General features: G+C 42.1%; 1 protein-coding gene across 1 annotated transcript in view; it reads right to left on the bottom strand.

Annotated features, from left to right (window-relative positions):
• LOC124607321 (protein Skeletor, isoforms D/E-like) overlaps window positions 1-27788 on the bottom strand; it is a 341628-nt gene that overhangs the window by 80553 nt on the left and 233287 nt on the right. The window contains exon 9 of the mRNA XM_047139621.1: window positions 7485-7680. Within this exon, the coding sequence (XP_046995577.1) occupies window positions 7485-7680 (196 nt within the window). The remainder of the gene's footprint in view (window positions 1-7484; window positions 7681-27788) is intronic.

Genomic DNA, 27788 nt, shown 5'->3' with positions numbered 1-27788 from the left:
ATGCATTTGTGCGCTATAAGTATGAAGAGGCATACCTGTTTAATAAAAACAAAGTCCTAATGTACTGCAGCCACAGTGGCATCGTCAAATGTTAAATGAAGCATCAGTACCAGCATCGTCAAATATATGTAAATAACATCATATGCACGAGTCATGTCGTCAGTAGCACTAATGTTCAAAAGAAGCTCCCGTACAGTGGCCACAAGATGTTTGTGTTGTAAGTTCACCAGATGTCGCTAATGTCGGCATACACTAGTTTTCAATAATTAATTGAACAGCGAAAATAAAGGGTGTACAACAGTTGAAGTTTATAATGAGCTTATAACGTATAAAAGGCATTACAGTAGAAAAAGCAATGAAATAGAACACGACAAAAGTAAGATTGTCAAAGAGAGGAAAAGTTAAGAGACAGTAGTTGACATATGCTTTAGTGCCAATATTCTAGATAATGACATAAGTAATAAACACCTTTGATAGCGCACAGGATAATATTAAAAACCATAAAAAAATCGCTAAAGAAGCCACAATGAAAGAAAACATAGTGCTGCACATAATCAGCGCCCTCTGTTATCGCTAACGCCAGAATACCGCATTGGCGGGAAGTGGCTGGAGATACGTGACCGCCCGAGGGCCCCTCGTACCCTGCGGCTCTCCATTGCAAGAAAAGAATGATAAAATTCCGTAACGGTGCATGACCCACATTATCTAATTAATGCAGTCCATGAAATGAACAGAGAAAGAACAAGAAAATGTGTGATCATAGACGTAAATTAAAGAAACTTATTGTATTACGAGTCACTGCTTTATTCGCAACAATGTCGCAGCTTGTGACAGCAATAAAACACAGCGATGGAAGAACATTTTTTTCTCTCACCTTTGTCAAAGAAGTAACTGATCGGTTTGGCAAGATTTTGCAGAAACATGACATCAGACCGGGTTTAGACCAAGTAAATGTGTGAAGCACTCTTAAAAGGACAAACGCCCTACTCTGGTAGCAAGTGCAGTAGATAAGATCCCGTGTACTTATGGAAAGTTCTGCACTGGAACTACCAAGAGAAGCGTGAATACAGAACTGAAAGAACATAAAAACCTTTGCCGACTAGGGAATACAGAATAATCTGCTATAGCAGAGCATGCTCTTCAGTCAGGAAACCATGAATTGAAATTTTTCGAAACCAAAATTTTATCTACTCTGTCAAACTACTGACCACGACTATACAGAGAATCCATCGAAACATATAAGCACAGTGATGATACTAACAGGAAAGAAGAAGCCTTGGATCTCAATGATTTGTAGACAATGACTCTGTAGAATCGACAGATAAGTTTTTATCTTTGACAGGCGATAATCGATAGTTAACTTTTTATCTCTGACAAAGAGTATCTCTGCTGATCACGAGTAAACTCGACGACGCTCATTTTACACAGTATTTGTGGCGCTCTCCGACGTTCGGCATGTCAGTCGGCAAGACTCATCATCATGCTAAGCACCTCCAAAGATGGACGCTCTGGACGAAACGTCAGGAACCGAAACGTTTTTTTCGACCACGGCCATACAGCGCGGAAGGCTCATCAGCAACTATGATACCCGATCGCTAAAGCCTTCACTGTGTGATCGTTATACAATTATTCTGAAAGCTAGAGAGTTTGTGTACGGTTTTGTAAGCTACACAACTACTGAATTTATTTTCAGAATTGTGTCTCTTGTGTGCTTACTGTATATATGCGCGCACATATCTCGAAAATAGATTGAAGATTGGTGTACTGTAAGGATTACAGCTATATTTACTACAGTGTCGTCTTGGTGAGTCAGTAATTTTCGAAGCACACTGATCGCAAAACGTAACTGAAAACGTTTTCGATTTCAGTGATTGCCTGTTTAGTTAATGTGGAAACGGAACGTAGCAATGCTTATTTTAGTGTGAATGCGAAACAAGCAAAACTGTGAACGCTACGGACTGCATCAGTTTAGGCTTTGTTTGGGAAGGACTGTAAGACAACAAAGTTCGACTTATACCGTTATTATTTCCAAGCGACATTTTCTGTTTTCCAACTGAATAGCTTGTGTTCATATTTGACACATGGACAGTTTTATTTTGTAACGAAGCGGGTTCTCTATGCATAGCTCCTATGCTCGACTCATACAGACCATAGCAGCAAAATTAACACAAAAATAAACAGAAAAGCCATTACCGAAGCCTTACAGTATATATTTTTACTTATGTTCTGTAACTGTTTTGAGTACATTGATTTATTTATTTAGTTATGTAACAAAGCTTCTTGCATCGAAGTTCTCCTTGCCAAGTACCTTAAGACATATGATATTTCCAGAATTTCGTGACGATGGAGAATCTTGACAAAGACTTGCATGATACTTTGTATGATTTCCAATACGTCAGAAGTATAAGATCGCAAATCTTTGTTGTGATTAAAGACTTAGTGGATGGATGGAAGCTAATGTGAATTACGTCTTTTTTGTGTGAGTGCTACAATGTCATTGTTTCAGTTTTTGATAGTTCCAATAGGCATTGGCCAATAACAGTTTCTGTTGTTTTCTGGAAATTTTAAATGGACTGCACTTTCACATTAGAAACTATTAATTATACAAAGAAAGGCCCGTCATTTCGTGTGAGCAGATAATTTTTTGTTTGAAATGGTAACTTCAAGTTTTATGAAAAACAAATAGGGCTAATTACTCTATGAAACAATCTTCGTATCATTTTATTCGTGGCTAGTCATTTTGCAAAGTTTGGAACTATGTAATGACCAGATACTAAACTAATTCAGGAGAGAGGTAGTTTAGATAGGTAGTGTTTCTTTCTTTCTTTCTTTCGCTACCGCCTTCTCCCGCATTGTGCGCAGGGTCGGCAGGGTTAAGTACGGATTTGGCATGGTTAATTTTAAGGGGTGGCTGGATGCCCTTCCTGCCGCCACCCCATACCCCCCAGTACGGAATTAGTGTACCCCACCTGTCTGAGTCTAGTGTAAATCGTGAAATAGTGTGAATGTGTTTCAGATGTCTGCGAGTCGTGTAACTGAGGCGGGACGTGGGGACCATCCCGGTATTCACCTAGGAGGATGTGGAAAACCGCCCAAAAACCACATCCAGGCTGGCCGGCACACCGGCCGTCGTCGTTAAACCGCCGGGCGGAGTCGATCCGGGACCGCCTACCCGAGTTCAGGAAGCAGCGCGTTAGCGCTCTCGGCTATCCTGGCGGGTCTAGTTTAGCTAGGTAGTGTCTCAAGTATTAATTTCATAATCTTACGATCATCCAACAACGTCGTTGTACATTAAACTGGCCAGACGGGCTACCGTCTTGTACCTTACGTCTTTTCATGGTGCAAGATACCCGCCAGGTGCCCTCTATTCCCAACGGGCGCCATCCAGCCGCAGCAATAGCCATCTGGCTTAATGACCATTGTCCAGGGTCCCTCTGCTGCCAGACGGACGGGCACCTGCTCTTCGGTATACGTAGGGAGGTATCCGCTCGGGCATCTATAAAGCGCTCCATATGCAGTCTGGGGCCACCACCTTACAGGTGAGTGATGATCCCCCACATGGGCTGGCTACCATGTTGGGTGGCGGCCAACCTTCCTCGCATGATCCGCACTTTCGTAAAAAAAAGTAATTTGAAAGGGTAACGGTCAAACTCAGATGTGGGGTCCGAAGAACATAAGTTAACCGCCCGCAAGCTAGGTTGTCAACAGGCAATTTGTCCTAGAGACTGAGAGAAGCATAGGAAAGCATAAAACAATGCAACGGCTTGGGCCCTATGTTCGCCATTCACATGCTCACATAAAAAGGCTGTGAATCCATTCCTCTTGCTGCTCTCTTGCGTTTGTCCTTCCTGTCATCACTAGTTCTGCAGCTGTAGCACTATTGCCTACTGTCTGTGCTATCTGACGGTATGTTGCTTCTCTGCCCCTTATGCCAATGATTCAACCTTTCTCAAGGTACGAAAAAAAGCGATAAGCTGCACATGCACCGTCTCTGGACATGCTGTGTTGCGATCTCCACCGGAAAAGTTCCAGTACCGTTTGACATACGTAATACATGTCATGTGCTCACACCATTCATCATCTACATCTACATCAGTACTCCACAAGCCATCTGACGGCGTGTGGCGGAGTGAACTTCTCGTACCACCAACTGATGTTCCCTTCCCTTTTCTACTCGCGAATGGTGCGAGACAAGAATGAAATGAGTTACATTTCTTCCTTTTAATCTCAGTCAGGCCACTGCTTCTCCTACTATTTGTTTCATGTGGTCATTCCATTTAAAGCCGCTCTGGGTAGTTACTACTAGTTGTATTGTATTGTATGTTAACCAGGGACCTAGAAACGACGGAGAGGCTCCGTCCCCGCCTCAGCCGCAGTGGTCCACAACCCCACGACGACTACCGCAGTCCACTTCACCCCTCCGCCGCCCCACACCGAACCCAGGGTTATTCTGCGGTTCGGCCCCCGGTGTACCCCCCCCCCCCCTCCCCCGCCAGTGAACGTCTCACATCAGACGAGTGTAATCCCTATGTTTGCGTGGTAGAGTAATGGTTGTGTAAGCGTACGTGAAGAAATTGTTTGTGCAGCAATCGCCGACATAGTGTAACTGAAGCGGAATAAGGGGAACTAGCCCGCATTCGCCGAGGCAGATGGAAAACCGCCTAAAAACCATCCACAGACTGGCCGATTCACCGGACCTCGACACAAATCCGCCGGGCGGATTCGTGCCGGGGACCAGGCGCTCCTTCCCGCCCGGAATACTACTAGTTACTCTACGTGAGATAATGTTTCCAACGATTTGTCATCAGTAGTGTAGTAGTACGGATAGTGGATTTCTTTTCCTATGTATCCGGAATGTGTTACGTTTGTTGACGTCAAGTGTGGAACGCCAGAACCTTCATCATACATCAGTCCTCTGCAGGCCATTCTGCAAATCGATACTGTCTTCTGCCGTTGCAACTTTCTGACAGGCAGTCGCATCATCTGCGAACAGTCTTAAAGAGCTTTGGAATCTTTCTACTAGATCATTTATATACCTCGTAAACAGTAACGAGCCGACCGCGGTGGCCACGCGGTTCTAGGCGCTGCAGTCTGGAACCGCGCGACTGCTAAGGTCGCAGGTTCGAATCCTGCCTCGGGCATGTATGTGTGTGATGTCCTTAGGTTAGTTAGGTTTAAGTAGTTCTAAGTTCTAGGGGACTGATGACCTCAGATGTTAAGTCCCATAGTGCTCAGAGCCATTAGAACCATTTGAAACAGTAACGGTTTTATCACGTCCTCTAAGGGTGCTCCGGAAATTACCTTTACGTCTGCCAATTTTGCTCCATTAAGAGCGACGTGTTGAGTTGTGTCTGCAAAGAAGTCTTGAATCCAATCGCAAATCTGGTCCGATATTCGGCATGCTCGTATTTGTTTTTCCTTAACGACGGTGCGGGACGGTGTCAAATACGTTCATGAAGTCAAGGATTAGGGCATCAACCTGAGCAACGTTGTTTATAGTGCTCTAGATCTGTCTCATAGAAGAACAGAGCGTGTTGTGTTTCGCAGGATCTTTGTTTGCGGAATCCGTGCTCATTTTTACAGAGGAGATTTTCGTTCTTCAGAAACACCATAATCGTCTGGTATAAAACATGTTATATAGTTCTACATTAGATTGTCGTCAACGAAATAGGCCTACAATTATTTGGATCTATCCCACAACCCTTCTTGAAAACGGGTATGACGTGCACTTTTTTCCAGTCGCTAGGCATCCGTCGTTGCTCCAGCGAACTAGATTAAAGTGTTGCTAGAAGGGGAACAAGTTCTTTCGCATGATAGTTGTAGAATCTTATAGGTATCTCATCTGGTCCTGATGCCTTTCCACTAGTAAGCGATTATAGCTGCTTTTCTATTCCACGATCAACTATCTCAACTTTGAGGTTGCCGCGACGGATTAGCCGAGCGGTCTATGACGCTGCAGTCATGGACTGTGCGGCTGGTCCCGGCGGAGGTTCGAGTCCTCCCTCGGGCATGGGTGTGTGTGTGTTTGTCCTTAGTATAATTTAGGTTAAGTAGTCTGTATGCTTAGGGACTGATGACCTTAGCAGTTAAGTCCCATACGATTTCACTCACATTTGAACATTTTTTTTTAACTTTGACGTTCTTATGATGACTGGAAATTGGGACCGTTTTAGGGTCTTCCACTGTGAAACTATTGAAGAACATCGAAATCAGTATTTCCGTCTTTTTCTCTGTTGTCTTCCGTTTCGGCACCAGTGTGGTCACTGAGTGACTGAATAGATGATTCCGAACCGCTTACTGATTTTATGCAAGACCAAAACCTGATACGATTTTTAGTCAGATAGTTTGACAAAATTTTAGTATCAGAGTCACTAAATGCTTGTTCCATTGCTCTGCCTTCGCTCATTTTATCTGTTAGTATGGTTTTTGTTTGAGATTAAAGTACCAGCAAGAAGTATGTGTAAGGTTGACATATTAATCAACATATTCTACAGTAATTTAGGTACTGCAGCATCAGTTTGATAGCATTGGTCGAGGAGATAATGGTGTGGTGTGCATACTGTAACACCTTCAGTACACACACCATCAGATTAATTGACTTGTCGCTCTAACGAAGTAGGCGAGTGTCAGCAATATGTCTCGTGGTCTTATCGTGGCTTGTTTAACTTCTGCCGTTAGGTCAGACGATAGAAATGCTGCTTGCACGCTTTGAGTAGCAGATTGACGGTGACCAGCTTTAAACAGAACTTGATTAATTTTCACACACATTTATTAAAATTTTAACAAGCATAAAAATTACTTAACTTGGTTCTGGATGCTATTTACAATTGAAAATCTGAAGTTCCTTTGGTATTGGTACGTTAATCTCATTCTCACATATATCTCTGATACTTGACAAAAGTGTCTATACATTTACCTTCATGCCTATGTACAGGAATATGGTAATCTTATTAGGGGCAGACTGAAACTTGACTATAGACTGGTACAGACTGGTGCAGACAAATGCAGACTCACTACTCGGAGATTTGTACACTCATTATAATACCTCGCGCGTTCATGTATCACTGCGCGAGTGTGATCCGCGAGGGGAAAAGGTTCTACGTAAGCAGCAATCTCATTGGCTGCGTTACATATTAATACGCGGATCAGCGGATGCAGAATTTGGTCCGTCTCTACGGCAGCGCCATCTCGTAGTGCGGAGACGGACGAGCACTGCGCCTGCGCTGTTGTGCTTAGCGGGGCGCGCTCTAGTGGGAAAGTTGTGTACGCGCTGACTACGCGGAACTATGTACACAACAAATGGTATAACACTTTTAATTTCTGCCAGTGTAATTGAAACTCGCTAACCTGCATTGAGCTCTACACGTTCTGCATTGACCTATAGAGAGAGACTTTGTATTTCTTTTCTGTGATTTTTCTTTTTTTTTTTTTTTTTTTTACTTGGGCCTCTATGGTAGGGGGCAGTACGAGAGCATGCGACTTACGCTTGTTGAAAGTGTGGTGGAAGGAGACCTCTCTGCGATCGTTGAGCGGTCCGACGGCCCAGATGACAGCCTGGCTCTGGTTGGTCAGCACGGGCAGGTCCAGCTCGTCGCGGGCGCGCAGGTGGCGCTGGAACGTCACGATGGAGTAACCGTTCACCAGCGCCGCGTTCAGAGGCAGCACGGTGTTAGTGCCCTCCTGTGAACACCACGAGCGCAGTCAGCGGTTGACCCTGTAGACAAGTTTCTGCAGCCAAAGCTGTTTCTCTTGAGTAAAAATTTGTATGCAGGGTCATGCTTCTAGAAGCTTCGAGGCATGACAGAGCACATCAAAGCACACTGCTGTTAATATGACTGTGTGAGACATAATGATGGCCATCAAACGTGCACGATCTCATCAAAAGTATCCATACACCCTATGTATTGCGGAATTCACCAGTAGAGGTCACGACAGGCGTACCTGCCATTATACACTGAAGTGCCAAAGTAACTGGTATAGACACGCGTATGCAAATACAGAGAGATGTAAACAGGCAGAATACAGCGCTGCGGTCGGCAACGCCTATATGAGACTACAAGTGTCCGGCGCAGTTGTTAGAATGCTTACTGCTGCTAGAATGGCAGGTTATAAAGACTTTATTGAGTTTGAACGTGGTGTTACAGCCTGTGTATGAGCGATGGGACACAGCATCACTGAGGTAGCGAAGAAGTGGGGATCTTCCCGAACGACCATTTCATGAGTGTACTGTAAATAGCAGGAATCCGGTAAAACATCAAGTCTCTGACATCACTGCGGCCGGAAAAGTATCCTGCAAGAACGGTAAAGTTTGGAAATTTGTGGTAAGGTCTTATGGGACCAAACTGCCAAGGTCATCGGTCCCAAAGCTTACACACTACTTAATCTAACTTAAATAACTTACGCTAAGGACGAGACACACACATGCCCGAGGGAGGATTCGAACCTCCGATGGGGGAAGCCGCGCGGACCGTGACAGCATGTCCCAGACCGCTCGTCTACCCCACGCAGAAAAGAACGGAACGAACGACGACTGAAGAGAATCGTTCATCGCGACAGAAGTGCAACTTTTCCGCGAATTGTTGCAGATTTCAATGCTGGGCCATCAACAAGTGTCAGCTTGCGAACCATTCAACGAAACACCATCGATATGGGCTTTCGGAGCCGAAGGCCCACTCGTGTACCGTTGATGACTGCACGACACAAAGCTTTTGCCGCCCCTGAGCCCGTCGACGCGGATATTGGACTGATGACGACTGGAAACTGGTTGCCTGGTCTTGTTTCAACTTGTATCGAGCAGATGGACGTGTATGGGTATAGAAACAACCTCATGAATCCATGGACCCTGCATGTCAGTTGGGGATTGTTCAGTCTGATGGAGGCTCTGTAATGGTGTGGGGTACGTGCAGTTGGAGTGATATGGGACCCCTGATATATCTAGATACGACTCTGACTGGTGACATGTATGTAAGCACTCTGTCTGATCACCTGCATCCATTCATGTCCATTGTGAATTCCGACGGACTTGGGCAATTCCAGCAGGATAATATGACAACCCATGCGTCCAGAATTGCTACAGAGTGGTTCCAGGAACTCTTCTGAGTTTAAACACTTCCGCTGGTCACTGCACTCCCCAGACATGAACATTGTTGAGCATAACTGGAATGCTTTGCAACGTGCTGTTCAGAAGAAATTTCCAGCCCCCTCCTACTCTTACTGATTTATGGACTGCCCTGCAGGATTCATTCCTCCTGCACTACTTCATACATTGGTCGAGTCCATGCCACGTCGTGTTGCGACACTTCTGCGTGCTGGCGGGGTCCCAATACGATTCTAGGCAGGTGTACCAGTTTCTTTGGTTCTTCATTGTATGACTGTATGAGACATAATGACGATCAACAAACGTGCACGATCTCACCAGAAGTATCCGAACACCCCTATGTATTGCGCAATTCGCCAGTAGACGTCACGACAGCGGTACCTGCCACTATAAAAGGAGGGAGTATTGTGATCTCAGTAAAGAAGCAGTAACAGCAGAAAGGGTCGGCTAGGAGTACTCATTGCCTTCGAAAGTGTCGCCAGAGTAACATATCCACCATGGACATTTCAACTCCTGTAATGCTGCTCAAGTCGACTGTTGGTGATATGATATTGAAGTGAAAACTCGAAGATACAGCCACAGCTGAACTAAAACCATGCAGACCTCATATAATGACGGACTCAAACCGTTGAGCATTGCAGAAGATGACTGTAAAAAATAGCACGAAATCAGCAGAAGGAATCACTCCTGACGGGGGGAAACTAGCCGTCGTACTCCCCTAATAGTTAGTGGTAAGATGGCACAGTGGATGGCCCGTCAAATACTGAACACAGGCGAGTATGGAAACAGGAAGAAGGTGTACTGAACTGTGAAAAAGAAGCAAAATAGGAACAACGAACGGTCCAAGCTCAAGATGTGCAACATCGAGGAAACTGCAAGAGCCACAGCGTCATGGTTGTGTGGTCACGGTGTTGGACTGTGCAAGGGGAGATCCTCTTCAAATCTCCCTCGCACCCCATTATTATTTTTTTCTTTCTTCACAGGATTATGAACTGTCCGTTCGGTCATTGACGTGTCTGTTAGCTGCATTCAAATCTGTGTCTGTGTCGTGGAGTAACGTCCCTTGGCAACAACGAATTGTAAGGAAGGGACATCCGGACGTTTGTACCTCTTATTTGTTCTGCACAAGTACCACGTGTTATGAGTTGAGTGCTCCGTTTTGAAAGTGATGGCTCTTGAATTCCTTTGTTGCAACACAGTACAAGCCCGTTTGTTTGTTGTTTTCATTTCTGTCAGAGGTCTATGCGGCATCTCGCCTCTTCTTGCTATTCATCACATTTACTTGCGGTGGTAATCTATTCTTGCCACATGTGTCGTTTCTATAACCACTGTATTGAATATCAGTTGCCAAGACTACAGAAGAAGAACAGACACATCAGTAACTGGACCGACAGTTCATAATTTTGTGAAAAAAATGGGGCACGAGGGGAGATTTGCACACGGATCTTCTACTTTGCTGTCCCATACCGTGACCACACAACCACGAAAACGTGGCTCTTCCAATTCTCTCGATGTTGCATTTCTTGAGCTTGGGCCGTTCACTGTTTCTATTTTGAGTCTTTTTTCACAGTTCAGTACACCTTCATTCTGTTTTCATGCTTGATCTGTGTTCGGTTTTCGCTGGGCCATCTTACCACTAAACGTGTTACCAGCGGTCCACCTAGCCCAATGACTGCGCGTAGGGAATTAAAGAGCAGTATAGTCGAGCAGCTTCTCTTAAACCACACATTCCTGTAGTCACTGCTAAGCGACGATTGAGGTGGCGTAGACGGCAGCGCCACTGGGCGATGGACATATGGAAACGAGTGACTTGTAGTGATGATTAATGCTGTACCCTGTGGCAGTCAGTTCGAAGGGTTCGGGTGTGGTGAATCTCTGGAGAGCATTGGCCTGAAGTGCCAACACTGAAATAGGAGGAGGTGGTGTTACGTTATGGGGATGTTTCTCGTGTTAGCGTGTGGTCCCCTTATTGTGCTTAATATAACGGTAAATGTGGGAGGACATGAACACATTTTACAACATTGTAACATTGTGTACTGCGAGCATGTACAGCAGCCGTAGAGTTCGGGAACGATTTATTTCATTTTATTTTACAAGTCTGGTTCCGTAGGACCAAATTGAGGAGCAAAGCTGCAAGGCCATGGAACGTGTCAGTACATGAAATTACAACATAAAAGTCCAAGAAGGTTATATGATTCCTTGTGGAAGTGTTTATTTAATTCGCCAGCAATGCTCAGAAAATGATTGTTACATACTGTTAATATCTCTGATTTATCAGTAACAGAAATATTTTTACTACTAACTTACTTTATATCGTCGACCTTGTGCTCCTGACAAGACACTTCCTTCAGAACTGATAATATGGTTTTAATTTCATCCTGTGAATTAGCTATTCTATTTGCGTACCACATACTCTTTGCCTTCCTAATAACATTTTTAAGCACCTTACAATACTGTTTATAATGGGCTACTGTAGCTTGATTGTGACTACTTTAACATTTTTATATAATTCCCACTTCGTTCTACACGATATCCTTATCCCATTTAGCCGGCCGAAGTGGCCGTGCTGTTAAAGGCGCTGCAGTCTGGAACCGCGAGACCGCTACGGTCGCAGGTTCGAATCCTGCCTCGGGCATGGATGTGTGTGATGTCCTTAGGTTAGTTAGGTTTAACTAGTTCTGAGTTCTAGGGGACTAATGACCTCAGCAGTTGAGTCCCATAGCGCTCAGAGCCATTTGAACCATTTGAACCTTATCCCATCAGACAGCCACCCACGCTGCCTTTTACTGTTAGTACTCTGGTTAGAACTTTCTAATGGAAACAAACTTTCAAAGAGCATGAGAAATGAGTTAAGGGAAGCATTTGTCGTGTATGTTATCGGCACTATAAACATCCTGCCACTCTTGCTGCTTGACTAGGTTTTAACAACTCTCTATTGCCTTTGGATTAGCTTTTCTAAATAGTTTCTAATTATCTATAACATTTGCCTGAGTACAAAAATTTTTAGTGTTAAAATTTATGCCTCATGGTCTGAAACGCCATTCACCCTTTTACTAACAAAACGCCCATCTAGTAAAGAAGAACGAATAAAAATATTTTCTATAACTGTGCCTCTGTGCCCCTGCACCCTGGTTGGAAAAAACACAGTGCATCAGATCATATGAGTTTAGGAGATCTTTCAACATCCTTTTTCTTGCACGGTCACATACAAAATTAATATTGAAGTATAACTAGTTTTTGGTACTTCCTATAAAGTGAACCAAGGACCCTCTCTAGCTTGAGCAGAAATGCTCAGAAGTCAGAGTCAGGGAACCTATAAACAACAACAATTAGAAGTTTGGTTTCACTAAATTCAACTGCCCCTGCATAACATTCAAATACCTGTTCAGTACAATGCCGTGATAAGTCTATGGTCTCAAACCGAGTACTGTTTTTTACGCACATTGCCACTCCCCCCCCCCCCCCCCCCCCCCAAGGAACTCCTTAAAAAACAGCCAGCTAATCTGTATCTTGGTAAAGGAAACCTCTGAATTGTCAAATTATTTAAGTGGTGCTACGGTAAACCAATAATGTCAGAGTCAAGAAATTCACAAACTTTAATATCTCTTATATTTTGATGAAATATGCTAATTCCTTCTCTAGTTGGATACCTGACCTCCTCTGAAGGTGAAACCCTTCTTAGAAGACTTCCATTAAGCAGGGATACTGTTCCGGCGTAACGACAAGCGCCGGGACGACGATGAAGAACGGAAGAGCAGAGAGGGCTGAGAGACGACTTCGGCCAATAGTACGCTGACTAGGACGACACCACGACAGGAGCGGCATCTACACGAAGAGAATATAAGCGCCGCACCGACTAGCCGACGCCGGATTGGAAGACTAGCCGTCATACTAACGCTACAGCAGTTACTTATGCACTGAACTGTTATGCTTGCGTTGAAATTGTACATACCGAAGGACACTGATTGTTTGCATGTTGCCATTTGCTTGCGACACACCTTTGTGAATGGTTCAAATGGCTCTATGGAACCTAACATCTGAGGTCATCAGTCCCCTAGACTTAGAACTACATAAACCTAACTAACCTAAGGACACCACACACACCCATGCCCGAGACCCACTGGCTCCACCCCCCTCCCTCCTTCCCGCCCTCCTACCTCTCTCTTTGACCTGGAGGCAGCCCCCCTTCCCCCCCCTCCCACCCTCCCCCCCCCCCTCCTTCATCAGTGTGAGTGCTTCGCCGATGATCGTCGCCAGTGTTTTCCGTGCGTCAGTGTCTCTCCGTTTGTGTATAGTGTCTTCGTCAGTGTTTTTACTACGTTCGTGTCTCCACCCGGACGTCTTCATCTATTTTCAACTGGTGCCACCCTTCATTACAGCGTTTTCCGTCGAACTACTTCTGATTTCTTGTGCAGTGTTCATCATGTGTTTACCATGCTTTTTTAATGGTTTCTATGCCTTCCGTGTATTTATGTTGTGCCTTTTGGCCGAAGAGCGGCGTATGTAGGCCGCTGCCGGCCTGCCTCAGCTGAAGCATGAAATCACAATAAAGGAATAAAAAGCCCTAGGCAGGATTCGAATCTGCGACCGTAGCAGCAGCGCGGTGCCGGACTGAAGCGCCTAGAACCGCTCGGCCACAGCTGCCAGCACCTTTGTGAACACGCATAGTTAAGTATTGTCAATTTAACTTACTGTAATAAACTCCATTAGTATGATTTGCTTGGAATTGTTGTCTAGCGATCTGAGAAACAGCTTCCTAGGCACCCTATATAAGACGAGTGGGCAGGATATTACAGATACCTATCAGCTGATAATTGTTTGTATCAGCATCAGCACCTTGTCATAAAATAGCATCTGTGAGACAATGATCTGCGTACAACAACATTTCTGAAATGGACTGACCTACCAAAGCTCCCCATCTGAGCCCATTGGAACACCTGAGAGGTAAGTTACAGCGTCGACTTCAGACTCCAACTTCCATTATCCATAACTTCTCTTCTTACATCTCTTGAAGAAGAATGTCTCCACAGACATTCAGACACCTCATTTAAAACGTTCCCAGCAGAGTTAAAGCTGTCATGTAGGTGAAGGATGGATTCAGCCCATATTAATGGCCATTAAAAGATGTTCGGATACTTTTGATCAAATAGTGCATAATCTACAGCAAGCAGGTCAGAAGAATTCCAACGGGAGATAAAGCGAGTGGGGAAACAGTCCATCCCCTCGCTCCCCGCGCAGTCCGAAAAATACTGCGTTACGAGTAAACTTAATTTCCAGCCATGTTGTGTTTCGTTATTTGCCGTTTATGGTCTCAGAGTTTCTTTAATTTTTTACGTACAGCACCAGTGCCAAAGGGGGAAATTCTAGTGAAACATGCGTACAGTCATCATATTCGCATTATAAACAAGAATCGGACGAGAAAGCCCTATCACTGTGTTAACGAAAGAGCTGGCTCTTCATGCATTAGCCTCAGATATCAAATACACACAAATAAAGAATTTGACCGATATTACTTCTGAAGCATCTGAACGGTGAGGAGATGATAAGATTTTATATATTTACGTTCCTAGAACTTCTTCATGCCAGTCACATCACTTTAATGTAATTCCATTCATGAAAATCTCTTTAGAATGGTATGTAGTCTGTACGCACGCATCAGGCTATTAGTAACTATATTACTGTAGCGCGCATTCTTTTCAAATGCTACAAGATAGTTTTTGAGTAGCGGCGTTCTGATGTGAAGCATCTATATAAAATTTGTATAGACTCAAAAGAAATGTATTTGTAGCGAAAATATCGAATGCTATGAGGATAAAATAACATTTCATTACTAGTTTAATGGCATGTTATCATTATGAATAGGGGAAAAATATCCAAGACTGTGGAACATAACGTGTGGGACAGGAAAAAGACAGGTACCAAGTGAGTTCTTGAAGTCAGGAATAACCGGTCTGAGACAGATATCGAGGTGGAAGAGAAGTACAGTTACAGAAACAAGCACACACTGACCAATGTGACAGACATCAACAGAGAAGAATACGGAAAATGAACTGAAAATCACCAGAGGAGCAGGAAAAATGAGGAAGGACTCAGGTCGAGAAGAACGGTTGGGATGAAAAGTTGTCGAAGGAGAAGAGGAAAACCCAGTCCGTGGAACGGCTACCCATGGTCCTACAGAGGCCGTAATGAAAGATAAAGAAACAGAAAAAGAACAAGAACAAGAAATTACATAATACGTGCAGTGCATAATGAACATAGCAGATTTCAGCAAGATGTACCAGTAGTATAAAATATGTATCTGCTACCATTGGAAATTGGTTCGAGGACTCATGTAAAGAAACGTAGGTAAAGGAAAAAGTTAATATTATTAGGTGGCGTATCAAAAAGAATGATTCAAATAGACAAGACTTTTTACTACGAAAATAAGTTTTCTTCTAATAATTGTGTAATATTAATGTAGCATGTAGTTCACGTTAAGACCAATAATTTTTTTTGTGTCTGGAATAGTACTGTCCTTTACCTGATTTTATACTCACGTTTGTTCATGGAAACAAAGCACAATTTTCATATTTTGTCATGAATGCGGTGTTAGCCATTTTGTATTAAAGAAAATATTAAAACATATAAGAATGTAATCAATGCCTTTCAGAACTTTCGGTACAGATAACTTTGTTCCATTAATATCAAAGTATCAATACAACTACCGATACAAAATATTGTTTTGAGTACGATATAGGACTCTCCCTGTATGTGGGTGTTAGCAGCAGTTACTGAGCATAGGTTTGAGAGCTGAAAAAGGGGCAACGTTAAAGATTGTCCTCATTGTAAAGGGACTTCGACAGGTGAAAAACTTGTGGATCATTTGCTAAAATGACACCATAAGAGAATATATGATAAACTGCAGCGAATGCAGATATATTGGAGGATGACATCTCCAGAATATGAACACAATTCTGATTTGAATTACTGACGCTTAAAGCGCAAGTGGCCATACTTCAATTTCGAGCAGTCATTTGGTTTTCTTATATTCATTCATATTTTCTGTCTTTTTTCCAAACGTTTCCGGTTTTTTGTGTAATCCTATATTTTCACATGATCTGTAAAGAAGTTTTAAAGTTGGAGAAGTGATCTTACGAAATACAGAGGCAGACAATAAATTACTGAGACTGCTGGAATCTTAGAATACTACTTAATTCTGCTTATTTACTCTGTGTGTGGTTGTGGTAGTATTATCATAAGCTCAAATCAACATTGAACGAAAACAAGATTACAAAAAAATGGCTCTGAGCACTATGGGACTCAACTGCTGAGGTCATAAGTCCCCTAGAACTTAGAACAACTTAAACCTAACTAACCTAAGGACAACACACACATCCATGCCCGAGGCAGGATTCGAACCTGCGACCGTAGCGGTCACGCGGTTCCAGACTGTAGCGCCAGAACCGCTCGGCCACCAGCGGCCGGCAACAAGATTACAGAGCTCAATATTTTTCACGTCACTAGAACACCGTCTCTCACTTACATTCATACGTATTCTCCTATCGTGTCAGCAGTTTCAGATACAATGTCGAAGAAAACGATATAGACGTAAAATAAATTTGTTTGGATCACCTTAAAATCCCTATAAGTCTACTTATTTACTACAGCCGAAACAAAAACTGACTGCAGCATGTAATAAATAAGACAACGCAATTAATGATTGCCGTTGAAACGTAAATATGATCCTGCAGATTTGTCTGTGTGCACACACATTTTGAAGGGCTCTGAGAAATTACCTTTTACACTATTACTGAGCAGCTATCTAACTGTTGCTTCGTCCTTACTTGCAGAGTATAGAGTGATAAAAGTGTAGAAAATGTAAGGCAGAGATTGTATACAACAGAGTTCGCTGCGGAATTACTTCCTTCTGCCGCTGTGATAACAAATGAATGTTCAGATCCAATAAGCTATTCGTGTTCTTCTAGTTGTGGTTCTGCGTTATGTTTTATTAAATTTGTGATAATTTTATCACCGTTCTTTGTATGTAATGTTTGCGCTGCAGAAGTTTACCGCAGAACGAGGTAAGTTAAAATTCCAGAACATTTTATACGCTGCTGTACTGTAAATGAACCTTCGATTACCTCTGACAAATTACTCTTACTCTCTTTCGATTCGTTTTAACAACCAGTAATTGAAGCATCCCAAAAGATTGGAAAATTTTCTTACTTTTTAATTACAGCACATATGAGCCTTGAGTAAATTATTTTTATACACATTCGCATACAATCGTAAGGCACTGAGATAGGTGGCGCAGTGGTTAGCACACTGGACGGTGGTTCAAACCCGCTTCAGGCCATTTTGATTTAAGTTTTCCATGATTTTCCTAAATCGCCTCAGGCAAATGCCGGGATGGTCCCTTTGAAAGGGCACGACCGATTCTCTTCCCCATCCTTCCCTAATCCGATGGGACCGATGGATGTGCTGTTTGGTCCCCCTCCCCTAAATCAATCAACCAACCAAACGTAAGGCACAAAGTATGGGGAAAGTGACTTCGTCACTAACGATGCGAAACTACAGTACGTTTTTAAGACGCTAACCATATCCTGAACGTTTTCTTTTATGCTACACAGTTATCTCAGCTGCAATTGTTTGTATCATGAAATCAGATGAATAGGCCGATGTTACATTCTGTAATCTGAGGACACGTAAACTATACTGCAACGAAAGTGTTGATCGTCACCGAAGCGTGGTGGTTAGCTGTTGGCTAAAACCGAAGAAGTCGATGGATCGATTCTCGATAATAACTTCGGTTTTTCTGTTGGGGAAAGGTGCGGAGCTGGATCCTCTCAACCTCGCGATGTCAGATAATAAGATGCCGCTCGCATACATGACTAACAACCTGCTGAAGTAGGATCGAATTCAAAAGATAGTGCTAATTTAGGGGCCACAGGACGCTCATTTCCTTTTATCGAAAGATTGAGAAAGAAAGTTTGAAGTTTTTGGGCTATTAATGATAGTTCCTGTCAACAGAATGAAGCGGTGGATAACATGTAGATAGTGAACCAGATTATGAAACCTTAACTATTTTCGGTGGACTAATGTTAAACACCTATCTGTAAGTCATGTTGTTATAAAATGATTATATCGGAATATATTATAGGGGGCAAAATTTAAGAATTAGTCACTGTGCTGTTGCTTGTACATGTTTCAGTAGCGACGTTGACAATGGTCATAGTGAGGTATTATGGGAACGCAAAGGTGTTCGTACCCAGGGGGAAAATACCAGATAGACGACGTGTTTCCAAGCGATGAAGTGAAGGCACTCTATCACCTTTTGTAATGAAATATGTTAGAAATCAACTGGGGTCAAGAACCCGAGGTGGCCCCTGCGTAACTATAAAATCAGGTTGCAAGGCGACGGAAACTGGCGCAAACTTCCCATGATTAACTGAATTACAATCACAGGAAGTGCACTGTCCATGGAAAAATGTAGTGATCAATCTGCGTCAGTTTCTGTGGAACTGTTGAACTCGTTTGTTTACGAAGAGGTTATTTCGCCTATGTTCTTATACCCTAATGCTCCCAAAACATTGGGCTACACTACACACTGTAAGAAAAGTCAAACGGCAACGAAAACTCCGAACAGTAGCGGAAGCTCAGTTTCGACGCTAAAATTCTGCAGTTCAAAAAAGTGTTCATCCTGGTACTGACCTTAGTGAATCCGTCTGAATATTTTCAACTCTAGTTCTTTTGTATGTGATAGTGTTTATAGTGCCAATGGGATCGGAAATTACTTTTGAGCGGTTTTCTCTAATGCGTCACGAACTACATAACGTTTTACAACACATATGACTCAATGATGAATTTTGTGTCTTGACAATCATAACAACTGCTGGTAATTTACTGTACATATAGTATTCTCAAATTTCTTGATTCACTGACGCATTTAAGCGACTTTTATCAACGTTTTTCGAGGGCTCTTGAAGGTACTAATAGCCTACAGTAACATAAAAAGTATTAAAGTCAGAAGCGGTATTTTTGATAAAAGCATAAAACGTCGGCACAGTTCAGATTCAACGCTGCTGCTACGTAAACATCAGACAACAATTTGGAAAATGAGTTGCCTTTATTTTTAGTATTTGTTCATGACTAGTGCCACACATCAACAAGCGTCTTCTACTGCTGTACCTAGGAGGTATCGAATGCTGTAAAAGATATGCAGAGAAATTCGTTTGAAACCATAGTTGTTTTAGAATCTCGATAAATATAGGTAATAATGATTACTAGAGACCGGATTATATGCATCATAAACACCTTAAAATATGCATGTAAATATACGTGAAAAATACTTAAAAATGCATGGAAAGCGTCGAAATATGCGAGATCAAATAATAAAACAAATATGGCATTTACTGCATGCAACCTGTGCATATCAATTACGAGGAAGAGCGTCGACCACGTGAAAAATCGGTACATTTAGAACGCTGATAACATTTTCTGAATACTTTCTGGCAGAGCTTAGGAAGGGGGCCTTTGTGGGACTGTTTTCTAAAAATTTGCAAAATGGGGACGTATACTGTGTTTCAAGAATTGTTCCTTCCTTGCCATTGTTGGCGGTAACAAGCAGATGCGATCTGAGTGAGTCGCACCGAAACAATCGATATCTGCAGTACCAAATTCGAGATATATCGCACGCAGAGGGGCATGCCCAAAAAGTCCGTAATATTTTATTTAAAAAACAACATACAGCCATGAATTTTATGGAATAGCATTAATGTTTAATTACTACTATGGGATCAAAACACCATTTACAATTTATTTTACATTTTCCTACTACTGTAAGCATAAATGACAAATGGGAAGAGGAATTCCGCCTTATGAAAGACACTTTTTTTCTGTTTTGTTTCACCCATACATGTTTCAGCACAATTTGTGCTATCTTCAGTGGGCTACTTTCTAATTGTAAATTGTTGTTTCATATTTCATTTTGCGAAACTTTTGGTACATAATGTTTACAATTGTGAATGAATAATTGTTGTAAAATATTATACATCATTTGTTCATAGTTCACAGATGAGATAATTATTAACGTCCTGACGCACTATGTGTTGTTTATAACATTATGTCAAAGTTCTGTTAATAACAAATTGGCAAAAAGAGTGGATGTATGCATTAGTTTACATATCTTACATGATACTATTGGACATTTATTTTGGTAGCTATTTTGATAAACAATCTACGATTTCTCATCTGCAAAACAGCAAAACGTAATTTTTATTTTTCTGTTTATTATGCTTTTACAAACGGAAATGAATATATATCACATTTTTGTGTTTAATTTACGGTTTTGATATTGTGTTGCTTTCTCATCTGTTGTAGGCGAAGTGAATAGGCAGATTTCGTGACCTGTGGTCGCTTGACACTGCACTTTCTCCGATTTTTCAAAACATAGGCAGAGTTTTCGCCGGCATTATGTGTTGTTGTGGATGTGTAGTGTTCATTTGTTTCGTAGCGCATTTGGCTGGGTGAGGCGTACGAGTTAAAAGTGTATTTGACATCTGTGGTGTTTGGTTTGTTTGTTTGTTTTGTTTGTGTTTGTGTGTGTGTGTGTGTGTTTATTGTTTAAAATGTATTCAAACTTTTCTTTAAGTTTTCGTGGGAATACCGAAGATAATGAGGAGTTCACTAAAATAATTTTATTCATTAATTCAGTAGCTTCATTCAGCGCTAAACCTTGAGTTTCAAGCTTGTTAATATTTGCTGGTATATGTGAAAAATGAGTGCTGATCACAGCGATGTCCTTTTTAATACTGGAATCATTAAAAGCTTCCTTGCAATGGCAAACTCCCAAAGCCTCTGCATTATCGAAGTAGTTTACTACTCCTCTAATGGCCTCGCATTGTTCATTGTAAAACAAAGCAGCTTCGACCCACGTACCCCAACGAGTTACCACTGGTTTGGGAGGCAAAGGCACATTTGGTACTTTTTCTTTGTATGTCTTGACGTGAGCAGGAGCCTTTAGAAACACTTTCTTTGTGGATGAAATCAGTTTATTTACATTCACAAACATGGAACGTACTTCTCCAGCAATGCGATGTGCTCTATGAGCAAAGCATGTCACATGAATCAAACTGGGATAAAATACTCGGAGGGCTTTTCCTGCTTTGATCATATAGGGAGCAGCATCTGAAATAAACACAAACGCCCTTTCATCTGCAGAAGATTCCGGAAATATTTTTCTAATACCCTCATTCACAAATCTGGCGATCGTTGAATGATTACTTTTTCAAGTTCTTGCAGACAGCTAAATAGGAAGAAGAAAGCTCTTCTTTTAAAGTTCCAACAATTAAATTTGCAATGTAACGGCCACAAGTATCTGTAGTTTCGTCAACTGAAATCCAGATGATGCTGTCTTTGAGTTCTTTATGTATTTCTTGCAGAACGTTTATGTAAATTGTCGGTATGTAACTTTTACGGAATTTTGATTCACCTGGTATATTTTAATTTAAGCGATATTTGCGCAGGAAGCCTTTGAGGATATGATTTGTAAGTTTGCTTGCAGTGAATGCTTCACATAGATCCATGTTAAACCGACTGTTTTGGTTACCTTTGGATAAATCCCTGCTACTGCAACTTGCCGTTGTCAGAAGGTGTTGTCGTGGTCCTTTCTTCTGCTTTCCTGGGATATGAAAACTTGTCTTGAGATGCTGGTCTATTTGAAACTTTTTTTTTGCACGAAACGTTTTTCTCACAAACTCGACAATATAAAACAACTACATATTATTTAAATGCCCCAGAATAGTCAGTTATCCACGATACGACGTTTCTTTTTGCAGGCGGCATTGCGCACAATACATTACACACTACACGTCGTAAACATGTTCGATGTGTATAAATAAATAGAAAGCTAAACTGAAACAATGGACGTGCGACTAGAAGCTTGCGTAGTTTAATTGTTGCCGACGATTACGGTATGACAGCGGAGGGTATTAGCCGGGGGCACGGGCGCAGGAGCATTGGCTCTGCCTGTTTCTGTTCCTCTTCTGTAATTATTTCGCTAGACAGTGGCCTCTCGGTTAGCGATTGCACGCAGTTCTTGGTCGCGGTCAATCTGTGAGACATCAAAACTAGAACGGGCTACAGACCGCCCGTCTAAATTTTTAAAATATTGTAACCACAGAGCGAAAATATGCATCGTCACTAGTTTTTAGTTAAAATATGCAATAACCGGTGAAAAGGAGCCAAATATAAAAATGCATATGCAACATGCAAATACTTATAACCCGGTCTCTAATGGGTGCCATTACCATACGGGAAAATGCTTGCCATTTGTGTACTATCATATACAAATTTCCTCATATCGGTGTGTGAGCCGTTTTGAAATACTTGTTATATGCTTTTAAACAAACTGTTACATGAATGTCATATTTCAGAATATCGTTACAGAACCTTCCCTCCAGGAACCACCTCTTTGCCTTTAGCACTGTAAAATATTTGCTAAAGGGAGACAGCTGCTTTGCAACGACTACGAACAAGATGAAAGCAATTGTTGTAATCGGGTTACTAACGTGATAATTTGAACCATATGCAGGCCGGGCGGAGGCCACGCTGAAGAGTAATGAATTTAGCGTACCTCTCTTACGGTTAAAAGTAAACAGAAATAGTAGTACTATCGTGTTTGTTATGTTGGAGGGAGAATATAACGTTAGATCCTTCATTATATAGCAAAGTTAAGTTGATAACTATACTCTGGTTTTTGTTACACTGCGAGAGAAGACTTATTTGGACAAACTACATTTGTTGTTGATATTACAACAGAATAAGCTGCACCATCTCATCATCTCGCTAAGGAAACAAGTGTTTTGCAAACTTTTAATAATAGGGGTTAGACCATTGCCGATGACAATCACTTCCAGTCCAATCTTAATTAAGCATTTGATACCCGTGTTCTATTAAAAGAGCTTCAACAAGAAAAACAATGCGGAAGCTTCGTGGTACAATCGGCGAAGGACGCTTCGTGACTCAGCGGTATAGGCTAAGCTCGTAGCATTTCTTCCGTGTGCGATGACTAGTCAAATAGAACGCGTTTTCAAGAGTCGTGAATTGAAACGAACTTTCTTTCACACTCCACTCCTTTCGTGAAATGTCATTCCCCATTAAACGAAATGTCGGACGTATAGTATCATGTATTGTCAAGATAATACTGTATGCCGATATAGTGATATCTGTACAATGCAAAAAGAGACAATTGACTCTAAATAATGAAAAACGTGACGTCATCCACATGAATACTAAGAGAAATGCTTTAAATTTCGGTTACACGATAAATGTCACGAATCTAGAGGCTGTCAATTCAACTAAATACTTGGGGATTACAGTTACGAACAATTTAATTTGGAACTATCACGAAGATAATACAGGATGTATCAAAAGGGACCATCCAATTAAAAAAAATCATAACTATTATGTTATTTGAGATATGTGCGTGAACAATGTACTGTTGGAAAGAGCAAACTCTCGAGTTTTACTTGGTTCCCACCGGTAGCAGCAGTGTGCGTCCACTTCAGTTCTAGTAAAAACGGTGTCGGAACAACAGAAACCGTTTTGTGTTCTGATTTTTGCACATTTCGGGTCAAACTGTTCAGTGTGACTTTCGTACTAGGTATAGTGTGGATCCTCCTACAGCACAGAGCATTAGACGGTGGTATGAACAATTCCAAGAAACAGGTTGTTTGTGTAAAGGCATATCGCCGGGCCGCCCGGACTGCCTAACACAGACGTCGAACGCATCTGGCATAGTTTCACAAGGAGCCCGCAGAAATCCGTTTGCCGTGCAGCTCGACAGCTCAGCATGTCCCCACTGTCGGTCTGGCGTGTATTGCGTCGACGTCTGCACATGAAACCATACAAAATTCAGCTGCCGCAAGCTCTTCGTGATGGTGACAAACAACAACGTGTGGAGTTCTGTAATTTCTTTCTTGGCAAGATCGAAGAACACATTTTTCTTCCACGCTTAGTGTTTAGTGACGAGAAAACATTCCGTTTAAATAGAAAGGTGGTCCGTCGTAATGTGAGAATATGGAGTACGGAACAACCACATGAAATTGTGCAACATGAAACAGACTCTCTAAAATTTAATGTGTTTCGTGCAGTTTCACAGGAAAAGGTGTATGGTCCATTTTTCTTTGCCGAGAACACTGTTACAGGAAGCACATATCTCGATATACTTGAGAAATATGTTTTCCCACAGTTGGAAACTGATTCGAACGACTTTATTTACCAAAAGGATGGGGCACCGCCACATTGACATCTGGAAATATGGGAATTTTTAAATCAAGAGATTACTGAACCTTGGATCGGATCAAACGATTCTGCCTTACATCACTGGCCACCAAGGTCACCAGACCTAACTGTATGTGATCATTTCTTGTGAGGGTTTGTACAAGACTCTAGTCATGTGCCTCCGTTACCAGCAATAATGAATGAACTGAGACATCGCATAACAGCAGCTGTGGAAGCTGTAACTCAAGACATGCTCGCTGGAGTGTGGAACAATTTGAATACCGTATTGATATATGCTGTGCATATCAAGGGATGGCATAAGGAACACTTATGAAAAGGAATGGAGAAGAAAAACTTTTTGAGTTTCCCGTTCATCAAAAAACAAAATTCATAATATATGTTTATAAGTACCCGAAACATAGACGTGTCAAATCGAATGATTCTCTTTGATACTCCCTATATTGTGGGGTAGGCGAACAAAGGACTTCATTTTATCAGCAAGATGCAACAAATCCATGAAAGAGACTGCCAACACTACGCTTGTGAATCCTTTACTAGACACTACGCTTGTGCGTCCTTACCAAACAGGCTTGTCGGCAGCATCGAAAGAGTTCAAAGAAGGGTAGCTCGTTTTGTACTATAGCGAAACAGGCAAGAGAGTGTCACGGATGTGATACGCGATTTGGGATGTCAATAACTGAAACAAAGATTTTTTCGTTGAGACAAGATCTTTTCACGAAATTTCAATCGCCAGCTGTCGCCTCCGAATGCGAAAATATTTTGGTGACGACCATGTACATAGGGAGAAATGATCAAGGTAACAAAATAAGAGAAATCAGAGCTCGCACGGAGAGATTTAAGTGCTCATTTTCTCCGCGAGCTGTTCGAAAGTGGAACTGTAGAGAAATGGTATGAATGCAACTCAATGAACCTTCTGCCAGGCAGATAAGTGCGAACTGCGGAGTACTTGTAGATGTCATGTAGACGTAGGAGCAATAATAATTATCAGCAGCGTAATACATCACACTTTGTATATGTTTTGACTGTCAGATACTAAACCGTCATATTTTTGCCTCTATCTTTAATGATTTAATAACGTTCCCCCCCCCCCCCCCTTTTTTTTAAATAACACCGGCTGCGTTTGATGTGATCATCAGTCCTCAGACTGGCTTGATGCAGCTTGCCACGCTAGTTTGTCCTGTGCAAACCTCTTCATCTGCCAATAAATACTGCAACTTACATCCATTTGAAGCTGCTTACGTTTACCTTTACAATTTTTACCCCGCATACTTCCCTCCATCACCAAACTGACTATTCATTGATGCTTTGGTTATGCCCAATCAACCGATGCCTTCGTTTAGTCAAGTTGTGTCATGAACTTCTTTTAAAACTTCCCAATTCGATTCGCTATCTTCTCATTAGTAATGCGATCTACCCATTTAATCTTCAGAATTCTTCTGAAGTAACGCATTGCAAAAGATTCTTAAGCACTGTTTACCGTTCACATTTCATTTCTGTACACGGCTACACTTTAGACAAATATCTTCTGCAAAAACTTTGTAACACATTTTTACAGGGTGACTCACACAAAGCGGGCCACGGTGGCCGAGCGGTTCTAGGCGCTTCAGTCCGGAACCGCGCGCCTGCTACGGTCGCAGGTTCGAATCCTGCCTCGGGCATGGATGTATGTGATGTCCTTAGGTTAGTTAGGTTTAAGTAGTTCTAAGTTCTAGGGGACTGATGACCTCAGATGTTAAGTCCCATAGTGCTCAGAGCCATTTGAACCATTTTTTGAACTCACACAAAATTTGCAGCGCAAATATTGTTTAAATGGAAAGTGCTGTTGATGTGCGGTTTTCACAGAATAGATTGGTAGCCAGGGTCTCGTATTGTCAGCCAATCAAAAGATTTTAATATAGTTAGAAAGTGTATTTTTTCCACAAACTACAGTTTTCGATTGGAACAATGCCTATTGATATTAACAAACTAAAGAAGGGCAACCTAGAATGTCAGTGGTGTTGGTTGCAGTACTCTGCTGCGAGTCGTTTACGAGATAGTGTACTTTGGAAAGTTCCCACGCCGACGCTTGTGCAATACCTGTGGTAACACACACTAAAGAAAACATAAGTGCATACGCTAGTAACGTAGATTCTTTCCAGTAACGCAATTGACTACCGCATATCGTGTTCAAAATGACTACCGGCAGCAGCAATACACACTTCCAGTCTGGTATGGAACGACTGCTATACACGTGCTAGCATTTCAGCGATGGTGTCCGAGCATGCTGCAGGGAAGCGTGGTACTGTAGTCCTTGCAGTTTTCCTGACAAATGGGTTTGGATGGCGCAGTGGTTCAAATACCAGTCCGGCACAAATTTTCAACTGGCCCCATTGATATAAGTCAGTGCCCTCTTGCAGCTAATATTTTTATTTCCTTTGTGACTCACGTGTGTGTTTGATGCAAACAGACTTCCCTTTCTCAGAAACCCTTTTCTTTTTATCATTTTATATTTTATATACTCTTTACTTCGACCACTCTCAGCTATTTTGCAGCTCAAATGGCAAAACTCACCTACTAATTTCCTAATATCCTCAGCATAGCTTATTTGCATCGACTGCATTCCATTACCCTTGTTTTACTGTTTTTGTTCATACTGTATTATAACCTTCATTCAAGGCACTAGCCATCCCCTTCAACTGATCTACCAAGTCCTTTACCTTCCCTGACAGAAATATCATGGTCATCAGCAAACCCCTAAATTTTTATTTCCTTTCCCTTATTTATCCTTTCAAAATTTCTCCTTTGTTTCCAGTGCTGCTTGAGCAATGTACAGACTGAATAACAATGGAGATAGGTTACAATTCTGTCTCACTCTCTACTCAACCATTGCTTCCCACTCATATCTTTTGACTCTTACAACGGCAGTCGGGTTTCTATATAAATTATGAATAACCTTTCGTTCGCTGCGTAGCGTATCGACAATTTTCGGTAAATGGTTCAAATGGCTCTAAGCACTATGGGACTCAACATCTTAGGTCATAAGTCCCCTAGAACTTAGAACTTCTTAAACCTGACTAACCTAAGGACATCACACACACCCATGCCTGAGGCAGGATTCGAACCTGCGACCGTAGCAGTCCCGCGGTTCCGGACTGCAGCGCCAGAACCGCTAGACCACCGCGACCGGCATTTTCGGTAAAAAATTACGCCAAAGTAGGAAGTGCGTTGCAACAGAGCCACTCTCTACTCAACCATTGCTTCCCACTCATATCTTTTGACTCTTACAACGGCAGTCGGGTTTCTATATACATTATGAATAACCTTTCGTTCGCTGTGTAGCGTATCGACCATTTTCGGTAAAAAATTACGCCAAAGTAGGAAGTGCGTTGCAACAGAGCCAGCTGCAGGCAGACAAGTGTGTTAGCAAAAC

The sequence above is a fragment of the Schistocerca americana genome, chromosome 3 (assembly GCF_021461395.2).
Source record: "Schistocerca americana isolate TAMUIC-IGC-003095 chromosome 3, iqSchAmer2.1, whole genome shotgun sequence".
Lineage (NCBI taxonomy): Eukaryota > Metazoa > Arthropoda > Insecta > Orthoptera > Acrididae > Schistocerca > Schistocerca americana.
Note: the sequence above shows the minus strand (reverse complement) of the source record. Positions and strands in the feature narration are given on the sequence as shown.